This window comes from Medicago sativa, chromosome 3 (assembly GCF_051527215.1).
Source record: "Medicago sativa cultivar Bolivia chromosome 3, Bolivia_mono, whole genome shotgun sequence".
Classification (NCBI taxonomy): domain Eukaryota; kingdom Viridiplantae; phylum Streptophyta; class Magnoliopsida; order Fabales; family Fabaceae; genus Medicago; species Medicago sativa.
The window spans coordinates 63,940,031-63,962,020 of NC_140751.1; the positions used below are offsets into that span (position 1 = coordinate 63,940,031).

The 21,990-nt window shown below is 31.3% G+C and overlaps 3 protein-coding genes across 3 annotated transcripts; 2 read left to right on the plus strand and 1 right to left on the minus strand.

Annotated features, from left to right (window-relative positions):
* Positions 1–847: 847 nt before the first annotated feature.
* On the minus strand, positions 848–2,308 carry LOC146939094 (neryl diphosphate diphosphatase, chloroplastic-like). The gene is made up of 4 exons (XM_085752897.1): positions 2,095–2,308; positions 1,837–1,975; positions 1,487–1,744; positions 848–1,363 (listed from the first exon to the last, which is right to left on the minus strand). The coding sequence occupies exons 1-4, from the start codon at positions 2,235–2,237 to the stop codon at positions 1,070–1,072; spliced, it is 834 nt and encodes a 277-aa protein (XP_085609023.1). The 5' UTR covers positions 2,238–2,308; the 3' UTR covers positions 848–1,069.
* An 8,412-nt stretch (positions 2,309–10,720) lies between these two features.
* Positions 10,721–14,254, plus strand: LOC146939095 (Thioredoxin superfamily protein). The gene is made up of 7 exons (XM_085752900.1): positions 10,721–10,890; positions 11,896–11,989; positions 12,418–12,537; positions 12,660–12,738; positions 13,080–13,166; positions 13,374–13,436; positions 13,923–14,254. The coding sequence occupies exons 2-7, from the start codon at positions 11,934–11,936 to the stop codon at positions 13,998–14,000; spliced, it is 483 nt and encodes a 160-aa protein (XP_085609026.1). The 5' UTR covers positions 10,721–10,890; positions 11,896–11,933; the 3' UTR covers positions 14,001–14,254.
* A 2,645-nt stretch (positions 14,255–16,899) lies between these two features.
* Positions 16,900–19,842, plus strand: LOC146939096 (uncharacterized). Its single transcript, XM_085752898.1, has 6 exons — positions 16,900–17,953; positions 18,036–18,144; positions 18,250–18,428; positions 18,938–19,017; positions 19,187–19,336; positions 19,426–19,842. The coding sequence occupies exons 1-6, from the start codon at positions 17,011–17,013 to the stop codon at positions 19,618–19,620; spliced, it is 1,656 nt and encodes a 551-aa protein (XP_085609024.1). The 5' UTR covers positions 16,900–17,010; the 3' UTR covers positions 19,621–19,842.
* The last annotated feature ends 2,148 nt before the right edge of the window (positions 19,843–21,990 follow it).

A 21,990-nucleotide genomic window follows, 5' to 3' on the forward strand; every position in this document is an offset into this window, starting at 1 on the left:
TCTAGGTAATTCCAATCAGACTTTCATTAAAAATATATATCATATCTTAAATTAAAATTTTTAATAGAAAATCTAATAAAAAAAAATACGACACAAGGATTGTCCATTATTGTGCAAGTCAAGATGATCAACCACGACATCTTCAAGATAAAACAACCTAGATCAATGTTATTTACTACTATATAATAGGAAACTATCGTAAAAATACACTCTCAACTACAACTCTAAGATGGTATAGATACCGCTTGAAATCAAAAAGGATAAAAGAAAGAAGAAGAGAAGAATAACTTGATAACCCAAGCTTAGGGAGAAGAGAGAAAAAAACATTGATAACTCAAAAGTCTTTTTCGGTGTATCGAATGAAATGAGTGAGTCCTCATTTTATATTGGGAACTTTGCAACTGATTCGAGCGAAACTACAGAGCAAAGCATGGCGCGGATCAGCTCAAGTAAAGAAAATGGTTCAGCGAATCTTGGGGGAGGAAGTATGATGGATTTTGAAAGAAGAAGAAAAAGAGGTAGATGAAGAGAAATGCAGAGTGAGAGACTCCTTTCTACAATGGAAAATTAAATCTAATAAGGGAGGAAGAAGAGGGAATGCTAAGAGAAAATGGAAGAATATAGAACGGGAAGAGTTATCTAATAAACAACGAAGCATGTACTTGCAATTACACAAGTTAGCTGATTAGTATCGTAAATTATCAATATAGTAACAACACTTATGTATATTATTTTACCATAAAATGTTATGATTGTGAAATTATTTTGTGCAACATGTCTTTGGACGTCTTCACCGGAAAATCATTAATCAAAACCAACAAAAGGCTAGCATGATATTATAAATAACTTTTGGTGCATAAGGCATTCAAAAACATTTAAAATTAAGCTAAGAGATGTTTTATAAGACCAATAAACTAATAGCTAATGTGCTCACATGACTATAATATGTTGATCCAGATAATACAATGTTGAAATAATTTAAGAACCATGAAAACAATATTTCCTAACTGAAATTACAAAATCAATATGTTGTACATAAACAACTATGATCACAATATTTGAAAATGTACTAATTGCGCCCAACACTAACATTAATCAATGACTTGACATGTTCCTGGAGATTAGAGAGGCTTGGGTTGCTTTTATAGTGGTACATAAGGGGAACCATTCTAGCAGCATTGAGACAAAAATTGGAAAATGATGATGAAAATTGATTTGCAACCAGAATTTCTTGATTGAGACGTTTCCATTCATTTGAAATCATGTGAGCAACATGTCTTTGGACGTCTTCACCGGAAATATCTTGGTGTTCACTCATGTAGCAATCAAGATATGACCCATCAAGTCCATTTTGATCTCCATTCTGCAATCAAGATAATTCTTTTAATTAGAATTTAGAACTTTACATTCAACAATTGAGTTAATTAGTTGAACAAATTAATCAAATACTTGTTTAATTTTCTAATTTAGGAGACATATTTCTTACCTTAGCTCCTTCTAAATCATCAGAGAGACGGAGAATTTTCGCCACTGAATATATGACATCTGGGTATTTTTCATCCAAGATATCAATTGTCTCCTTTGTTATACCATGAACATGATCCAACAAGAAGAATGCATGTACAAGCACAACATGCACTCCGGTGCTCACAATTCCATTGTTCAAGTAATCCTCTGCCCTTGGTAAGTGGCCAGAATTCAACCAATGAGCCTCTTCCATGAAAGCGTTCAATAAGCGTATCCACTGTTTCACCCAAATAATTTTATATATACTCAGGCATTTGAAGGAATAATTTTTATATATGATGAAATAAAAAAGACGGCCAGTTAGCGTACCGATTTTTTAAGAGTGTCTATAGGGTTGAATCCATGCTTTTTGTAGACCATTTCAGCAAAATTACTGGTAATGTCATAAAGTGCATTCAAAGATATTTTCATGAAGTTTGGAAGTTGCTCTGCGCCAGTGATTTCCCACCTGAATCAAGAAATCATTTATAGTAAGTATCAGAGTAAAGCATCAATGTAATATTTGTATAACTTTTCAAAGGTATATATTAACTAATAAGATGTATATATTTATTCAAAATTTAATACCTGTTAATAGCGTCTGTGAATATTGTAAGTTGATCCAATGTTCCGTGAACATCGAAAATGTCATCAATAACATAAATTAAAGAGATAGGTTTTGTGAGCTCAATCCTTTGTTCTGAAAAGTTTGGATCTGTAAAGCATGCCATGGGCCATGTGTACCATTTCAGAGGTTGATATCCTGAAAACTTCACCTCCTTGGCTAGTCCAAGTTCACCATCTATTAATTGAGGGAATAATTACATTAGTGATAACTATGTAATATGTGAATAATTATAAAGTCAACATATATTTTTAACTAGAAAACATACTTGGAAACTTCAGTGGTCTCATTCTGGTTCATGAACCTAACTATGCTGGAGTTGATTTTAGTAAGTTCCTCTAAACATAGCAAATCCTTCTCATCCATCAAATCATGGATGAATGTGCTTTTATCCATAAATCTTGACAAGCCATAATGAAGTGGATTCTGAAGAGTGTTTGCAACATATATAGCTTCATGATGTACTTGGTGTCTTGACAACCATCCATGTAGAAGCTCGCGGCAAAGGTATCCTACATCGTTAAGACTATCTTCTCCTTCAATACTTAGTTGTGATGCTTCGTAAAGGGCAACGAGACCTTTCACATCCTCACCATGTTTTTCTTCAAACATTCTTTTGTGACACTTCAAGCTATCGAATAAATCTACACAACAATTATAGTTAGTCACTATATTACTAACTAAATACTTCGAGTAAAATATGTATTCAAATGTAGAGAGGGTACGTATTAAACTAACCTGTATTTACGTAATGGCCTCCTTGTCTCAGCAAGCGGAATGCAAGTGCAACTTCTTAGAGTTCATGGCTACTCATAAAATCAATAGGATTGGTGTTCAATATCAAATGTAGCTTTTCAAGAGCCACTTTGATCTCCTCAACAAAGTAGTGTTCAATACCGAGTCTTTGGATGATATCGATCAAATAAAAATCTCTCCATCGGATCTTCGATTTTAACAAGTTTCTTATAAACTTGCTGAAATATCAAAGCTTGTTTGACATATGTACCATCCTGAAAATGTAAAAGTGCAGATTGATGAGAACATTGAAATAAAATATATGGTAAATTTCGAATAACTTTATATATTTGTACTTCAATTAAAATACTTACCATTCTGGAAATTATAGTTGAGGATATTTTTAAGATGTGAAGTGGTTTGCTATAACAGTATACAAAGAAAATAACTCAAGGAAGATGATTATTTTGAAGAAATGGGAATGATGTGTTGAGCTATTTATAGCTTAACATTTGCACATGGTTCATATTTGTTTTGTTGAAGGTCAACATTGTATGCAGCATATGCCGTATTGTAACACCTTAATTTATGGTGGCTACATATATTAATTTATGGAGAATGTTAACCAGTGACCCCGGGACATTGGTTAAGTACCAAATGAAGTAAGTTTTTATTAAAAAGTAATGTAATTATTACTTAATAAAAAGTGACAATTTATATTTCCAAGACAGAAAATTATATCTATAGATTCTTTAGCCAGTGTCCCAAGGGCATCGGTTAACACCCTTAATTTATTTAATTATAATAGCTGTTTGTCTATTCATGACTTTTCAACATTAATCAACAATAACCAACACACGTTGGCTCAGTTGGTAAGGAACGGATCACTTCCTTGCAGAAGGTTGTGTGTTCGATTCCCTCTGCCGATGTGAGGGCAGTGTTGGTGGGTGATCTGTAAGTACCTTCCAGACAAAAAATTGTACCTTACACTCATACTTGTTTATTTAGTGTGCACTTTAGATCCATTTTGATATTTGTTGCATTAGTTTAGAGTTTATATTGAACATCCAAATATAATATCAGGGGCGTCCCTGAGGGGGTGCAAACAGCTCAAACGAGCTGGGCCTCCCTCAAGGATGGGTCTCAATTTTTTTTATACCCAGTAGTAATAATATCTCCAATAAAAAATAGTATTGCTTTTTAGGCCCCCTTAATATCTACATTCCAGCAACTTCCATTCCAATCATAGATGGCTGAAAAAGAACTTCTAGGCAACGGAACCTCTCAGCCCCAATTATGATAACTTGTCCATTAGGAAGTTCATAGTTTTTCTACTCTAGAAGCATTAGTTTTGCCACATTATCTACTCTAGATAATTATCACCAAATTGATCTCTTAATAATCTTACATGTCTAACCTCACCAAATATACAATACGAAGAGTTGATTGATGAATTTGCTTCAGTAAATACACGTAGGAAGTCTCGTTTTGGTGCAAATGAAGAGTCTTTTTGAAGGTATTCGCCTAAACTCGTTTTATATTATCTATTGCTCTTTTAAAAAAAATACGTTTTGATTTTATCACTGGCCTCTTTTCATTCTCTGAGCCGAGCCTCCGAATTCTCAGGGACGGCCCTGTATAATATATATGTTTAGTAGATCGAGCAAATTGTAAAGGTACATAAGCCACTTAGTTTGATTTTCTTGATAAATAAATTTCTACATAATTTTTACATCATTATTTGGTAAATACATGTTCCACCCGAGGTTATCCAACTTGGGACAGGGCACTAAAAATGTTGCCACAGTGATGAATTGTGTTTATTTACCTTAGTTTGGCCACCCAAAAGAACAAGAACTAGCTTCTGACAAGGGCTTCACAGTGACCAGAGCTTGAGTATTGTCCTTTTGATATTTTTTGTAACCAATATAATGACATTCAATTAAACTATTTTGCAGCGGCGCAATGGGGGTTGGCATGGAAGCATTCGAATGATGTCGGAGCGGGACTGATTAAATATCGCCTTGTTTTCTTCTTCTCGTTTGTCTTGTTTTAATTTTATTGTACATGCTTGTTTGATCATTTTTATTTGATTTCTCATAATTTTTCTCCACACATCAAAATATTTGTGAGTTTTGTCTGAATTCACAGGATATATAAATTTGTACCATTTAGGCATTTTCCTTCATAATTCAGTAATACATCTTCAGCTTATTACTAGGCCTCTGATTTAATTAATAACTTCATTCTTTTATGATTTAATAACTTGTTAGAGCTGGATTCTTATATTGATATAGTAAGCTTTTGATAGAGACACGGCACACTTCACTTTCACCATTATTTTCATTGTTTCTATTGTATGGGCAAGTCATGGAAACTGGGTAGTTTTGAGTACAAATAAACATATTAGTCCCACATTTGTGGTGTAGTTCCAAATGTAGATTTAGTAATACAATATGGAAATAACCTAAAAAAACGTGAACTTCTTAAAAAAAAAAAAAACTTTAAAAAACGTGAAAACAGTATTCCCTAATTCAAATTACAAAATAAATATGTTGTACATAAACAACATGCCATAATATATGAATGCTCTCAAAAAACAAACAAATGGCCTGGTCACAATGATTGAAAATAGTTCCTTTATTGCAAATATGTTGACAAAGTATATTGTTTTTGTTGTAAATTTTTCAAATATTCTATTTCTAACAACATGAAAACTTAAATGATTGGAATTATATTAGGCAAAAACTCAAACAACATGAAAATAGTATCGATATAACTAATATGAATATTTGGATTTCAAAACATCATCGTATTATGATGATTTGAATGACAACATAACTAAGATGTCAAACATCATGATTATTGCATGTTTTTTCATCGTTTATAGTAAAAAAAAATATGATGTATTGTGCAAGGTTGTTATCTCTCTCTTTACCTAAGGTCAATAAAATGCATGGAATGGAGTTGTTTAATGTCATTACAACTAGGGGTCTTTATGATTTATAAACCGAAATAAACCACATGGTCTAATTGCATTATATTTAAAGATTTTGATAACGAGTGTTTCCGATGCATTCATTAAGGAATTTTAAATAAGAAATTATTTCTTAAAAAAATCAAATATTTTAATTTTCAATGTAATGATTACACAAATTTTCATAAAATCTTATATTATTTAAAGCTCTTAAAGAGTGTTCTAGAACATTGTTAGCATTTCTTTTATTTAAAACTGTTATAAAACTAAAGAAATAGGAACAAGAATAAAGTAGAGAGAAGTAGAGAAGGAGAAAGAAAGTGAGGAGAGATGATTCTATTATTCTCTTGGTATCCAATTAGGTTACATATGATCTCTATTTATAGAGAAATACAATGACTTGGGAAACAAGCACCAATGACTTGGGGAGCAAGCACAATATAGCCCAATAAGCTAATAGTATGACCCAATAACCCAATTGCTATATGGACATCCACTTATAATATTCATAACACTCCCCCTTGGATGTCCATCGAGGATATGCCTCATTAAAACCTTACTAGAGAAAAACCCAATGGAAAAAAAAAATCTAGTGAAGGAAAAAGAGTACAACATCTTTTTGTGTCATAATCTGCCTCATTAAAAACCTTACCAGGAAAACACAGTGGGATAAAACCATGGTTAAGGGAAAAAGAGTGCAGAACACATTTTTGTCTCCCCCTCATAAAAACAATTATATATGAGATGAAGAAAGTCAAATAATCTTTTATGCCTATTACTCAAAAGCTTCACTTGATGGTGACTTTGTAGAAAGATCTGATTTATATCCATATTCTTCTCTAAATTAGCAGCTCTTGAGATATCTTCATATTGAGTTGTTGAAAGAACCTCCTTTCAAAATTAGAAAACCACAAGTTTCTTGTATGTATAAAATCATAATCCTTAATAAAGAACATTCTCCACTTCCTTGATTATCTGCATTTACTAATATTCACAAAAACAAAATACCACGATATATATAATAAGTAAAACACATTAGTGTCATCACTTGACCAATTCAAGTTGTTCATAATTTTCTTAAGGACATGGTTTTTACTTACGTCAAGTGACATCTCAATCATTCTAGTATATAATCAATTAAATTTGTCCATATCAACATTTATATAACAAATTTTAGAATCTCTTCATGAGTTCTAATAATATTTATACCATTATCATAAAATTGATTATCACAAATTCATTTCTATATCCTTAAAATGGAGAAATGATGTCATCTTTCCAATAGTTTTGATAATGTGTCTCACACAAATGAAATCCTTCAGGGAGTTTCATATAATCATCTCTATCAAGTGAGCCATATACAAATAAATTATAACACATCTTTAATATAATTTGAGCCTTTCATGTGTTACTGAACTTAATCAAGTATGAAAAAGTTCTTGAATTCACTTCAGGTGAACAATATATGTTTCTTAAAAATAAATGATAGATATTTACCAATTCACTTTAGGTGAACATATCAAACTCTCTATATATGTATATTACCATACTAATTCCCTTTTCGCGCGAAAAATCATATATAGTCATTTAACTTCACACCTTCAAGTGTGCGGACTACAAGTCCAAACAAAATCTGCTTCATGAAGCGAGTTTGATTTCACTAGAATTGTCTCTTTCCATTCTGTAGATATTTTCTTTATTTATAATCTTTAGTCGACTTTAACACATGATCCTCATTATTACTTATGACATATAGCGTTATATTATATGCAAAAACACGTCAATGTTTACTTCATTTCGGTTCCATCTCATTCCATTGAGATCTTTTATTCATGACACAATTTACTAATATTTTATAAGTTTCAGGTACCTGATTAGTTCTTCTGGAACTGAAAAATCAATTATGTCAGAAACTCTTTTAGAGTTTCTATATCCTCGTTTGGGTTATCTTTCCTTTAAGCTCCTTTTCTTATTCAAGGCTTTTTATATTTGGAACCGATTGATCTATCATGCTTCAGGCACGACTGAGAGTCATTTGCAATATTAGATTATCTGATATGGACATCTATTTCGTTTGGAGCATTAGCAGCTAGTATTAGATTTGTTTATCTTTGCAAATGAGTTATATCTTGAGGATCAAGAAGAGACAATAATATTTCCTTTTAAATAATTTATTTAAACTTCAGGTTCACAATTTTTAGCTGCTTATCATCTCCCACTAATATTGGGAAAACCAATCCATCAATTGATAATCAGCCTACTGGGCTGTAAACAAGTTGGCTCAATACAATTAATCATAGATGGAGATTTATATCAAATATATTTTCCCAATATTCTTTCAAGATTTATCATAATGCATTATATTGCATTATATTGGAGCAATTGTGAGATACACAACACATCCAAAAATTCACTTAGATGAGAAATATCAGGTTGTTAACCTTAAACCAATGATAAATTAAGGGGAGAACTTACATATAGTAATGTATTCACTTAGATGAGAAATATCAGGTTGTTAACCTTAAACCAATGATAAATTAAGGGGAGAACTTACATATAGTAATGTGTTGGCTTGATGCATATCAATATCTCAATATACAAAATTATTGATTCCCAAAATTGAGTTTATAAGGCATGATCTCATAATCAAAATAGAGTTTATAAGGTATGGTCTGATAAGTATCAATCACACAATTAACTTTAGACGTCTAAATAATGGATCTTCCCGTCCATTTTATTAGCATATGCTTGTTCAATATCAATTTCAATTGAAAAATGATACTTATCAAATGATTTCTGAACAATTTCAGAAAATAAACTCTTAGTCAAATTTTTTATTTTTTTTTAGAAAATAATCTCACAAACTTCTGGTTGTGAATATACATGTGATCATTTAGTTGATGCATCGATTCAAATTATATAATATCCAAATTCCTTTAAATTGTCAACTTCCCTTAGGATTTAGTAACACAAAAGTCACTAGATTGAAGAATCTTTTGGCTCTTCAATATATATCCATAATAATTTTTTTTTTAACTAGTTTATGCATCATAATAGATCCGGGATAACCCAACCGGTCTTGCCAACAATAAATTGAATATAATATGTAAACTTCTAGTTTACAATTATATGTGCTTCCATTGCACTAATATAAGTGTAGTATAAATAAAAGACAAAATAAATTTTTTCACTACACTTTTGGAAAAGTAAAAATAAATAGAATTTAGAAAATAATTTTGGATCGAATCACCAAAAGATAATTGATATAATTTGAATCCTTAATTTTAGGAAGAAAAATTGGATCTTTAATTTAATATTATATTTGAAACAAACTCAAACGTAAAGATTTGTTTCAAATCAATTTGTATATTTTTAACTTAGATCTAAATAAAAACAAGTTGGTTTATTTTAAACCCAACAAAACTGCTTTCAGCAAATATTTTGGAAACGATCCACAATTAAAGGAAACAATCTCAGTCAAATAGAGATTTGTTTTAAAATTAAACCAAAAGATAAAATAATAATTAAATCAATGGATAATTTTAAATGAATCATGAATCAATAAAACATTCTTTCAAAAAATATGAATCAATAAAACATGGAAATCTTCGTGAAAATAATACACACCAATTCACAAAAGAAAAATGAGTATTTTATGTTCTTCAGGAACTACTCACAATCAAATCAATTATTTGTGCAATCCATGCATCACTATTGAATTCTTCAGGAATTCATGGAGAATAAAATTAGTTGGTTTTTAAGCTTTTCAAGAACTATATACCAGATCTAATCTGTTATTTGTGTGATCCTTCATGGTATCACTGCTGAATTCTTCAGGAATTCATGGAGAATAAATTAAAGTCGGGTTGTTTAAGTTCTTCAGGAACTTTAAACAATAAGATTAATTCTCTAAGTCATCCTTCAGGAATGTAACTCTTTCGATGAATTCTTCCAGAATTCACAAAAAAAATTGAGTTCTTCAGGAACTACACTTTTGAATTCTTCAGGAATTCATATAGAATATTATTGAGTTCTTCAGGAACTACATAATAGATCTCTTTAATTTTATAATATGAGATCAATTTTTATGCAATACTTTAGGAATGCATATGGAATAAATAAACACAATAATATAATACAATTCACATAATAATGGTTTAATGTATCTATAAGAAACTGATTCCAATTGATGGAATTGTAATATTATAGTCTATAATCATCGATACAGAAATTAAAACTTATTTATTAAAAAGAATTACATACCTCAGTTGGTTAGAGTCTCGTGCTGATAACGTGTTATAAAACTAAAGAAATAGGAACAAGAATAAAGTAGAGAGAAGTAGAGAAGGACTTAATTCCCATTAACCAAAATATGTTCCAACAGAACAACAGTTTTGTGGTCTATAATCCCGTGTTTGTATCTTACAACGAGCAGGTGGGTGTGGATAAGTAGTTCCTTTTTCTTTTGGGAGGAGGGGGTGAAGAATTACATACCTCAGGTGGTTAGAGTCTCGTGCTGATAACGTGTTATAAAACTAAAGAAATAGGAACAAGAATAAAGTAGAGAGAAGTAGAGAAGGAGAAAGAAAGTGAGGAGAGATGATTGTATTATTCTCTTGGTATCCAATTAGGTTACATATGATCTCTATTTATAGAGAAATACAATGATTTGGGGAACAAGCACCAATGACTTGGGGAACAAGCACAATATAACCCAATAAGCTAATAGTATGACCCAATAACTCAATTGCTATATGGACATCCACTTATAATATTCATAACAAAAACAACTTTAATAAAAATCGATTAATTTATTAAGCCAATTTCAGTTTGGTTTGATTTATTTGAACCAGATTTGTTTCAACAGCTAAACGTTGTTAAAACCGAATCAAACCGACAGGTTCTACCGATTGAACCGAAAACCGAAATTAACCCACTTTCGGCCGGGCCATCAAAACCACCACTAAAGTATCTCTCAATCCCTTCTTCTCTCTCTTGTCTGCGCCATTGTAGCTGAGTTGCGAAGCTTAAAGTTAATTTTCGCACAGTATGTTTCGTTTCTTATTATAACAACAATGAAACTTTGATATTTGTTTAACTTCATTTGGGTTCTCATTTTTTTAGCTTGTTGTCACTGAAATGTTCAACTAAATGCTTCTCATTTACTTGATAATTAAGTAGTAATGAACCTTTGATTTGATTTGTTCCGTTGTTGATATGCTTCCATCGATAAACCTAAATGATTTAACTGTTTTTGTGCCTCATTGTATAATGCTTGTTATCTGTTTGATAAAATGCCTCAACCAAACTTTGTGTACATGACACTGATTGTAGATAAAGGGTATGTTTGGATTGACTTATTTGATCTTATATACTGATGTAAACACTTGTGAAACTGTTTGAGAGAATTTATGAAAACAGCTTATGAGAATTTCTGTTCATAAGTTGTTTTCAGTTTATTTTTGTAAGTTCTTCAAGATAGCGTATGAAAACAGCTTATGAGAATTTAACTTTGTTTTATATTTTGTTATAGAAATGGCTTAAACGTAAGCGCCTATCATGATAAACGGTTATGCTATAAGCTGCAAATTAAGATTTTTATTCAAATAGGGCCATACTGAAGCTAGATAAGTTTTAGTGAGATTGGTGGTGCACTGTCTTGATAATTATATGCTTAATTGGTTACTCCCTCCGTCCCGGTATAATTGACCTACTTTGGTTTTTCACACAGATTAAGAAAAGTGTATAAATGAAGGGGAAAGTGGAATATATTGTATTGGGAATGATAAAAGTAGTATTATTTAGTGTTATATTGTATTGGGAATGATGAAAGTTGTATTGAAAATTGAAATGAGTCAATTATTTTGGGACACTTTTTTTTAGAAAATGGGTCAGTTATTCCGGGACGGAGGGAGTATCTGATTTTGAGCTAGTGACGATGGAACAAATTGAATTGTGAAATTTTGATTAGTTGGTTATTATCTGTGTATAAGTGAGTAGATGAGATTAATGTAATCAAGGCCTAGACATAACATTTGTTTATACTGTGCAGGAACTGGATATATAGTTCACCTATTGCAATACTCTGAAATGGAAGATTCGTCATTTTTCAATCGAATGATTGGTCATCTTCGGGGAACTTGCAAGTATGGCCTTGTCAATTACTGTTGTCACTTTGCTGTAAATTTTTGTTTTATTAATCTTCACCGACACTTGTATTTTACTTTAATCATTCTGCCGTATAGGTCAATCATTTTTTGCATTGTAATACTATTTTTCCCTCTAGGCAATTTTTTGATGATTAAATATTACAAACTAATTATTGTCATTTGATTGAAGAATTGTTCAGTCATGCTTATAAATCTATTGAATGTCATTTAAAATCATTGTATATTAGTTACAAATTCAATTAGGGATTACTATGGTACCATACTTTGCATAATATAAATTAGACGATAGGTGCTTTGCACAATGACCTGGTGCGTTATTCTTGGAATAAGTTTACCTCATCTGATGCTGTCTCTTATCATGTTTGTCTTCTATCAATTTATCTGAACTGTTGTGATAATATTAGGTACTATACTGGTTATCCAAAGGATCTAGGACCATCACGGGTCATTCATTTTACCTCCGAGCGCGAGTTTGTCAATCTCCTTCATGAAGGGTTTCCTGTAGTTGTTGCTTTCACTATCAGGTGATCTGGTTAGAGTCAGCTATTGAATTCTCTTGCTTTGAAACCATTTTAGGTCTCAATGAGAAAGAAAAGTAGTGAGGTTAATTGATTTAGGAATAACTTCTCATTATTCAATAATGCAGGGGAAATTACACAGAACATCTTGACAAAGTATTGGAAGAAGCTGCTGCTGAGTTTTATCCACACGTAAAATTCATGCGTGTAAGTTATTTCAGTAATGATCTCTTATTACTTGTTTGTGTTGACAGTTGGTAATCATATCTATATATCATTCATGTGAAGCACTTCAACTGTCTCATATAATAGATCACAAAAGCATAGACAAATGTGCTCATTAGTTTGCATTGAGTTGGAGTTTACTTTTAGGAATGTAGGCACTAGGCGTACAGTGGAGTTTATCTTTTATCGTGCTCCTTTTTCTGTACTTCTATTGCTTGTTATTGTTACTATTAATTTCTTTGGTTTTGGCTAATTACTATTTGTACATTCTGTAGCATTTTTATGCCACATTGATGACCTGATAATTTTCTGATGCTTTGCAGGTTGAATGTCCAAAATATCCTGGGTTTTGTATAAGTCGACAGAAAAAGGAGTATCCATTCATTGAAATATTTCACAGTCCTACACATGTATGGTATTCCTTTCTGTTCACTACTGTCTATAAACCTCAGTGCCTAAATTGCCAATGGGAGGAAATTGTATTAATGTTTCTTATAGCATGATTAAGCAAAATGCACAGATTCTATCACAATAATTTGGTTTTTTATTAACAGGTTTATCTTTTCATTCACTCAATGGAAATGTGTATTCTTATTTGAGACCTGTGCTTTTTACAGGTAGCCAACCAGGGAAGGGTAGCTGATCCAAATATTACTAAATACAATGTGAAAGTCATGCCGGTAAGTGTCTGTCTCATCTCCCTTTTTCAGGCAAACTGTACTGATCATGACTATTTGTATTTTGACAAATCTCTCTTAAGCAGATATAAAACATTTAACATGAACCTTTCCTAGGTAATGAATGTATTAATCTAATCTTCCAATAAGAGAAACATCACATGTTTTTTGATATGCAATCAGTCCTTTTTTCTTACCATTAGAGTTCATCCACTTGGCGGCATGGAGGGTTCCTTAAAATTAAGCCTTGTTCCACTATAAGGAACATTTGAAAACAATATTTCTTACTCAAAATTGTTATTTCAATTAAAAGTTAAATAAAAGTTAAAAAGTGCGGATTGCTTAAAAATTACAATATTAGAGAAAAATGGGAGGATTGGCTTCAATAAGATGTAGGATAGTGGAAACACTTAAAGACTTGATCTTTGAAGGCTTGGTCTTTGAAGTTTTGTAATATTCTCAGACTTTCATTTCTTTGCGCACTTGCAGTTCAACTACGATGTCAGTCCATATGGATTTAGAGAAATCTTCAAGCGTTATGGTATTCGGACATCAGATACAAAATAAGGATCTAGAGGGAAGGTTTTATCTTTCATATAATGAGAAGCCACGCCAGATTATATTACCTATTTTATCATTTGTAATAATTTGTATATCATCATAAGTTACAACTTCAGGCCAATAGATGGATAATTATATTTAAATGTATGGTTGATGTCCAAATCCTTAAATATGATTTGGTTGATGTATTTAAGTTATTTGATGTAGCTTTTACAATAACATTGGATTATTTGGCTCTTAATCTTGAAGTATTCCAACTATGTCTCCCTTTTACAAATAGTTGTAGAGGTTAGGAAGTGTTTGGAAGAGTTTATTTAGAGCTTATTTAGTAATGTATGTATGTAATTAATTTTATAATCTATGCTGGACCATAACAAATAGTGTCCAGACTAAAATTTACATATGTGTGGACAAGATGTCATTTGCTCATGTGACAAGGGTACAAGTTATTCGTGCAATTCACACAAATTCCTCATATCAATCAAAGTATATGCTGGAAAGTCTGTACAGTAGAGAGGAGAATGGTCGTGGATATTAAATTCTATCTTCATTTTTTGTTTTTGCAAACCTAATAGGACAAAAGTAGATGATGAATAAAATGTGACATGTCCATTGGATAAAGAGCAGAATTCTTGTTTTATTGCACTTGCTTTGTTGTGAAAACTTTGCTGGGCTTTTGTGTTTAATAGAAAAACCGAGATATGTTCTTCCCAAGGTCTTCGCCGTTGGCGTGTCTTTACAAGTGTTTTGGGAAAGGAAATTAGAGGTGCAAACTATTTAGTCTTGCGGATGTTATCAAACGATCATATTTCTTGAACTTCTACCAATCTTACTCAACAAAATGAACAATGATGCCTTATATAGCACTCATATACTGTCAGAACTCAAAATCATGCCACGATGAAGCTCATTTGAAGTATTGTACTGCATTCATATCCAAATATCGTTCCACGATTTTGCTTCCAGAAGAACACTCATTTACTGCCTTGAAAATCATGCCACGATTTCAATTTTCCAAAACTCTAAAATTTTGAGTCATTATCAACGGACTAATTTGGTATTATTTTTTGTTAAGAGACTAAATTGAGCGTTGGAAAAATTGTAGGGACCAAAATGAGTTTTGACTTTGGCAAAATTACACTTTTAGTCCCCTAACTTAATTTCAGGTAACAGTTTGCTCCTTTATCTTTTTTTCATTTCAATTTGGTCCTTTTTGTCAATTTTCATGTGAATTTTTAAGCTTAAAATTCATGATTTTATTTTCTTATGGACATTCAGTCTTCAAATATATGATCCTCGTCTATGTTTGCATAAGAATATAAGATTTGAAGCTTGAAAATGTATATGAAAATGGACAAAAAGGACCAAATTGAAATGAAAAAAAGATAAAGGACCAAACTGTTACCTAAAATTAAGTTAAGGGACTAAAAGTGTAATTTTGCCTTTTACTTTATATGTTTTTATAATATGGGTTAATATTTGTTTATCCCCCTGTAATATTAGTTGTTTCTGGTTTACCTCACTGTAAAACTTGTTTTTTTGGATTCCAATCTTGTAATTTGAAGATTATTTTGTTTTAGACCATCATGAATTTTGATTGTATAAAATCAATGATATGGTAGGGGGTAAACCAAAATTCCCTCAAATTACAAAGGGTGAAAGTGCCTTAAATTTTGAAATTCGATGTCATGAAGGTCCAAAACCAAAGAATCTTTAAGTTACAGAGTTGAAATCTAAATAATTTTTTTACAAAGAGGTAAACAAAAAACTGCTAATATTACAAGGAGGTAAATATATATTAACAGTCATAATTTTGATACATTCAAATATTTTTGTGACATCACATCACACATTTAAAGACGGGTTACACTTAATTTTTATTTTTTATTTATTTAGGAAAAGGTCACTCTTAAAAGTTAAAACAATCTAAATTACACAAAAGGTTTTTAAGTTATTTAATTATAACAAATTAATTCTTTAAGTTTTTTTTACCACGTAGGTCCTTTAAGTTAATTAATTATAACAAATTGTTCCTTTAAGTTTTTTTCATACCAATAATTAGGTCATTTAAGTTATTTAACCGTAATAATTTGAAGGATTTCAGATCATAAAAATGTAAGTTATTTGGGGTTTAAAAGTTACAATTAAATAACTTAAAGGATCTAATTGGCACGAAAAATACTTAAAGTACAAACTCGTTACAGTTAATTATTTTTTTGTGGTGGCCGGGATTTGAACCCCGGACCTTGCATATTTTTATGCATTGTCCATATCAACTGAGCTAAGCTCACGAGGACTTACAGTTAATAACTTAAAGGACCTATGCTGTACCAAAAAAAAAAAAAACATAAAACCAATTTATTACAATTAAATAACTTAAAGGACCTTTGATTTTTATTTTTATTTTTGGTAAAAGACCTTCGATTTAGTTTAACCAATATAATACGACATCGGGCAAGTGGATGAATTATTTTGGCATAGGGGAATATTAAATTTTCTTTTATGCATATATAAATATTAAAACAAGTTAACAATATTAAAAAAAAAAAAAGGTTAACAATAAACTTAATAATCGATGTTTTTTTACCCCTAAAAAAAACAACTTGATAATCGAATATTGAAACAAGATTCTTGTAAAAGACAAACCAATGTATCCATTCAAACACAATATGACGACAAATAGTATCTAACGGTAATCAACTGAAAATAAATTTGAAAAGTCGTGTTTCTTGGTTTTATTTGCAAATCCCAAATAAAAAATAACCACGTTTCAAATAAACAAACTGAAACGACTTCATGCCATTTTCCAACGGTAATTAACCGTCAATGGCACCTCTTTGACATATATATAATAATTTCCATCTCATTCATCAAATTCTTTCATTCTCTTTTTGTTTCATCATCCAACGGCTTTTGTCCAACTTTCATTAGTGGCGGCAGCGACGCTTTTATTTAGCGCCGCTACTGCCATCACCATCATTCCCTAAACAATTTTTCTCAAAGTTTTGCTTCCACCATGGCAAACAGAAAAAACAATCCAAGTACGGAAGGTGCAACGTTTAAACTTAATGATGATGATGCCATTGACCCAAATTTTTTCAATATGAGTAACCCTACACTAAATGATATATACATGAATAACAATAACAATGGACCCACAAATTTGTCCCAACAAAATCATCATTCCAATTTGAGCAACCGCAATCCAACCAATTTGTCTATTAATAGCAATAATGGACCCCACCAAAATTACCATGGACTTGGAATACTTCAACGAGGGCAACAAAGTAGTAATTTCAATAGTCACTTTTCCAATCCACTATCCCAACAAAATTACCATGGACTTGGAATACTTCTACAAGGACATGGTAGTAGTAATGAACAATTTCATACTACACTATCCCAACAAAATCACCAGAGTGTTGTGGTTCAACATGGACATGGTAGTAATATTGGAAATGTCCCATTTAATTCCAATGCAATGCCACAACAGAATGACCATGGCGTTCACCATGGACGGAGTAGTAATTACGATCCATTCAATTACAATTTAGTATCGCCGGAAAATGTCCATGGCATTCAACATGGACGGGGTGGTAATTATGATCCATTCAATTACAATTTAATATCACCAGAAAATGACCATGGTATTCAACAAGGGCAGGATGGTAATAATGATGTATTTTCTCATGCAATGTCACAACAAAATGATCCTGGTATTCAACATGGACATGGTAGTACTACTGAAACATTTTCTCTTCCAGTGGTTCAAAATCAACTTGGTCAGCAAAATAATAATGTTTCATTTGGAATAAGTAACTATGAAGTGGGTAGTTCGTCGCGAATGAATGAGAATCAACAACAGACCGAAGCGTTGGCACTTGATCAATGGCCACTCGAACAACAACAAAATTCTTGCAGTGGTAGTCAAGTTCTTAGACGAATCATTTACTCTAATGGTTAGTTTTTAATCACATATATGACCAAAATTAATCACTACAAGAAAACCAGTTATTTTGATTTATTTTGATTCTTATATAGGTTTTCAATATGAAAATCTTGAGATTCATGGAAGCTTGGGGTTGATTACACATGCAGTTCGCCATGTGACACCTGTTAATGGAGGCCCAACAATTGATCGAACGATTGAGTACGTTCCAAGTCTTAGTGTAATATTACATTGTTTGTTTTCTTTTAATATTTTTTTGTAATTAAAATTGTCACATTATAATTATAATTGAAATTTTTGTATCAGTTTTTCTGAGAAAGGCCTTGATGAAATAAAGAACTTCCTGGATCAGTATTGTATGGAACATAATTCAGCAGGGTACTTTCTTATACAAGATTCAATGTGTGCGTATTATGAGACTCTTTGCACCGGATATGATTGGATTGATGATATTAATATGGAGGGTCCTATCGATAATTTTTCAGGTTTGTCTTCGAAATCATGAAGGAAAAAGAAAAAAAGTTCTTTTAGAAATACACTTGTTTGGTTACAAACTTAAATGAATTTCATTTAGTCACACACATAAATGTAAAAAATATGAAAAAGAAAAAAAGTACTTTTAGAAATGCATTTGTTTGGTCACAAATTTAAATGAATTTCATTTAGTCACACACATAAATGTAAAAAATATGCAAATGAAAAAAAGTACTTTTAGAAATACATTTGTTTGGTCACAAACTTAAATGAATTTCATTTAGTCACACACACATAAATGTAAAATATACTAAAAAGAAAAGAATTAAGTAATATGTATTTTTGAAATAATTTAATGATATGTATTTAACGAGTGTGTATCATAATGATTTTGATTTAGGGTTGTGACTAAGTATTTCTGGTACTTTCGTATAATTTGTTTAATCAAAATTTTCTTTTATTTAACTTTTTTTTAATGATATTATGTTGAGGTGAGTTTCAATAATCATCATGCTTACAGATGATATAATGGAGCAAGAGCAAGAGCAAGAGCAAGTTGGTGAGATTGGAACACCTGAAAAAAGGAACCTCTCAGAGCAGGTAATTTTATCTCTTCTTGTTTTCTTGAACAATATATACTCGCAAGGTAAATATTGTTTATAATTTACATACGTTAGTACGATTAAAAAGCGACAGACTTGTCAGCATGGTAACGTGATTAATTGCATGTATCAATTTTGATATATAACATATTGTATGTATTGAATAGAGGAAAAGATGTGCACAATTTACATTGGGTGATTTCTGCGATTACTTTCATCTACCTATGGAAGAAGCAGCGGCTAGAGTGAACATAGCTGCATCAACTCTAAAGAAAATTTGTCGTAGAACAAAATTAAGAAGATGGCCACACAGAAAGGTAAAAGTATTTTTTTGTGTGTATTATTTTTGGTTTCTAATGAATATTCCATTTTGCTAATTTAATACGTGTCTTAAAATTAAGTATAGGTGAAATGTCTTTTGAGGCAAATAGCAATACTTGAAAATCAATTGGACAGGCAAGATCCGGCGACAAGGGAAAGGACTCTAGAGGAAATTAAGCAGCTTAAACAAGACATGATTGATGATTGTGGCGGACATACACCAACTGCGTTGAATTATGTCGCTAACTTCTTGCCGCCGCACCATTATCAGCAGCAGTAGTGTGTTTACATTGTGTCTGAATAAGTGTATTGGCTTTGGTGGTTTTTGGTTTTTTTTTTATGTGTTTTGTTTGATTGCTATACTTTCTTGATTGATGGTGTTGACAATATGGTGGTGATATTGTGTAATATGGTGGTGGTGGTGATAATAATTTCTTTTGGTTGTATTGACTGAATATTTTTAATTTTCTGATAATAATAAGAGTTGGAGTTTTTCTGAATATTGAAACTTTTTGTGAGTATTTAAGACTAGGGTTTCATATCACAAATAATGCAGTATCCAAGAATGACCTCAAAATATATGTTTGCTACTTCTCACAAGGGCTACATATATAATCTAGTAATGACCCCTTTTTTTACAGACTTCTGTGGATTTTTACTGTATGCATTATTTTTTTCAAGTACATGAGCAGTATGGTGTGACTTGTAACTTTATGTGATGTGAATTGTGAGGATGAACAACTATTTATCCGTAGAAATAGAACTCGGTACGTCATCAATCACTTGCATTAGACTTTTCATTTTTTTTTTTTTTAAACATTAAGTTTCCTATATTTTAAAATATTTTGTTGTAAAATAGATTTTTAAATAGTTTTCATATGGAAACCAACATCCAATTATTTAATATTATATTATTTTTTATATTAAAATTATTTTGAAATTAATTTAAATTGAATTAATTTTTACTATGAAATATGGGTATCCAACCAAACTATACATAAGAATTGTCCTTACTCTTTACAATATTCGGCTTGACCCATTAAGCCTCATTACCCATTTCATCCTAAAAGTTTCTAAGTTATTCTCATGCTTCGAACCTTTTATCCAGCCTTATATTTCCAGCAATCAAAACCTTCACGGTATCTTATTGGTAGATTGCCTAACATTTTTTGATAAAACCTCAAAGGCTAGATTAGGTGTTTTTCATTCATTGCCTACGTTTCTTTAGTTTTCCTTTTGAGTTCACCTTCATAACAACTTCTGAAAACTACAAAACAGTTTTATTAGCAAATAAAAAGTGTGGGTTGCCTCCAACAAAGTGCTTGTTTAGAGTCTTTAATTTGACCTTCATTTCCTTAGGGTTTTAGGATGAGATGTTGGGAGAAGAATTTCCTTCTTTCTCGTATGCTTTTCTTTTTTACTTGCTTCTTTGTCTTCCTTATTTTTCTTATTTTCTAGCCCTAATTATATAGCTCCATAATAATAATTTTGTCAAAAAAAGTAGCTCCATAATAATGGAGTTAAATTTCAAAGGGAGGTTTATAGATCCATTTTGATATTGTTTTCTCCTGTAGCATTTTGTTTGAGAGATGAAGGTGGAATAGAGATTGTTTTCGCTTCCTTTTAATCCTTTGGGTTGTCTAATTTTCTCTTATTCACTTCAATTAATTGTTTTTCATTATTAGTAGTGAAATGTGTTTGTTTCGATTCCTCTACTCCAATTTTAGCTCACTAAGCATTTTTATGGCTTTATCTAAAGTAATAGCAATACTTTCATTTGAAATAAGATTAGTGTCATGCCTTCCTCCAACTATGAAAGGAAAGTTTTCATGCTTGTGACACTGTTGTGCAATATCTTCGAGGGCAAAGAAGGTTTCTTCAAAGCTTTTTGTTGAGACAATTCTCAACAGTACCTTACGATTAAGACTTCATTCATCAAATTTGAGACAATTCTCAACAGTACCTTACGATTTACAAATCAAACTCGTCCTTATCTAACTCATGTTGTTGGGTTTGCTGCCCTTTTAGCCCTAGAAAGTTTGTTTCCCAATCATTATTTTTTTTTAACAGAAAAATTTATTAAAAAATCAAGTCCCTTCACAAAAACGGACAAAGACTATCCGAAAGCTACAAAACAAAGACATTGTATATAGACAAAACACACACAAAAAAAACATCATAAAAAACACTCAAACCCACCCCACCTAACCAAAACCTAACGTCAACCCCATAAAAAAGCAACCACCAAAACCAACTTCACCATCTGATTCTTTTCCCAATCATCAATAGAAGAAATTACTTGAAATGAAACGAGGAATGAATTTCATGCATCTTAACATTAATCATTGTAGTTGTCATTACCACTCATTATTAGTTTTATCTTAGGGTATGTTTGTTTTAAGCTTACCAAATTTATTCCTAGGAATAACATTCCTTGGTTGTGCATCATTTGGTAACTAATCAACATTACAACAATTCGTCTTTTCCTTAAAACTCTCATTCTCTACTATTTTTGCATAATTTCTCATTTGCTTCAGATTCTTTTCAAAATCGTTAGAAACACTACTCTTAAGACATGGACTTTATTGGTTTATCCCTAAAATATTCATTTTCCTATCCCATAATACATTGAAGGTTCGAATATAAGACC

Bases quoted from the DNA above. Each gene is read 5' to 3' on its own strand.
- LOC146939095 (XM_085752900.1), top strand. From the start codon at position 11,934: ATGGAAGATTCGTCATTTTTCAATCGAATGATTGGTCATCTTCGGGGA. The intron at 12,538-12,659 runs GTGATCTGGTTA...TCAATAATGCAG, and splicing joins GTTGTTGCTTTCACTATCAG to GGGAAATTACACAGAACATC. The intron at 12,739-13,079 runs GTAAGTTATTTC...GATGCTTTGCAG, and splicing joins CACACGTAAAATTCATGCGT to GTTGAATGTCCAAAATATCC.
- LOC146939094 (XM_085752897.1), bottom strand. From the start codon at position 2,237: ATGGCATGCTTTACAGATCCAAACTTTTCAGAACAAAGGATTGAGCTC. The intron at 1,745-1,836 runs GTACGCTAACTG...TGGGTGAAACAG, and splicing joins TAGACACTCTTAAAAAATCG to TGGATACGCTTATTGAACGC. The intron at 1,364-1,486 runs GTAAGAAATATG...TCTTGATTGCAG, and splicing joins ATGATTTAGAAGGAGCTAAG to AATGGAGATCAAAATGGACT.
- LOC146939096 (XM_085752898.1), top strand. From the start codon at position 17,011: ATGGCAAACAGAAAAAACAATCCAAGTACGGAAGGTGCAACGTTTAAA. The intron at 19,018-19,186 runs GTAATTTTATCT...TGTATTGAATAG, and splicing joins AAAGGAACCTCTCAGAGCAG to AGGAAAAGATGTGCACAATT. The intron at 19,337-19,425 runs GTAAAAGTATTT...AATTAAGTATAG, and splicing joins GAAGATGGCCACACAGAAAG to GTGAAATGTCTTTTGAGGCA.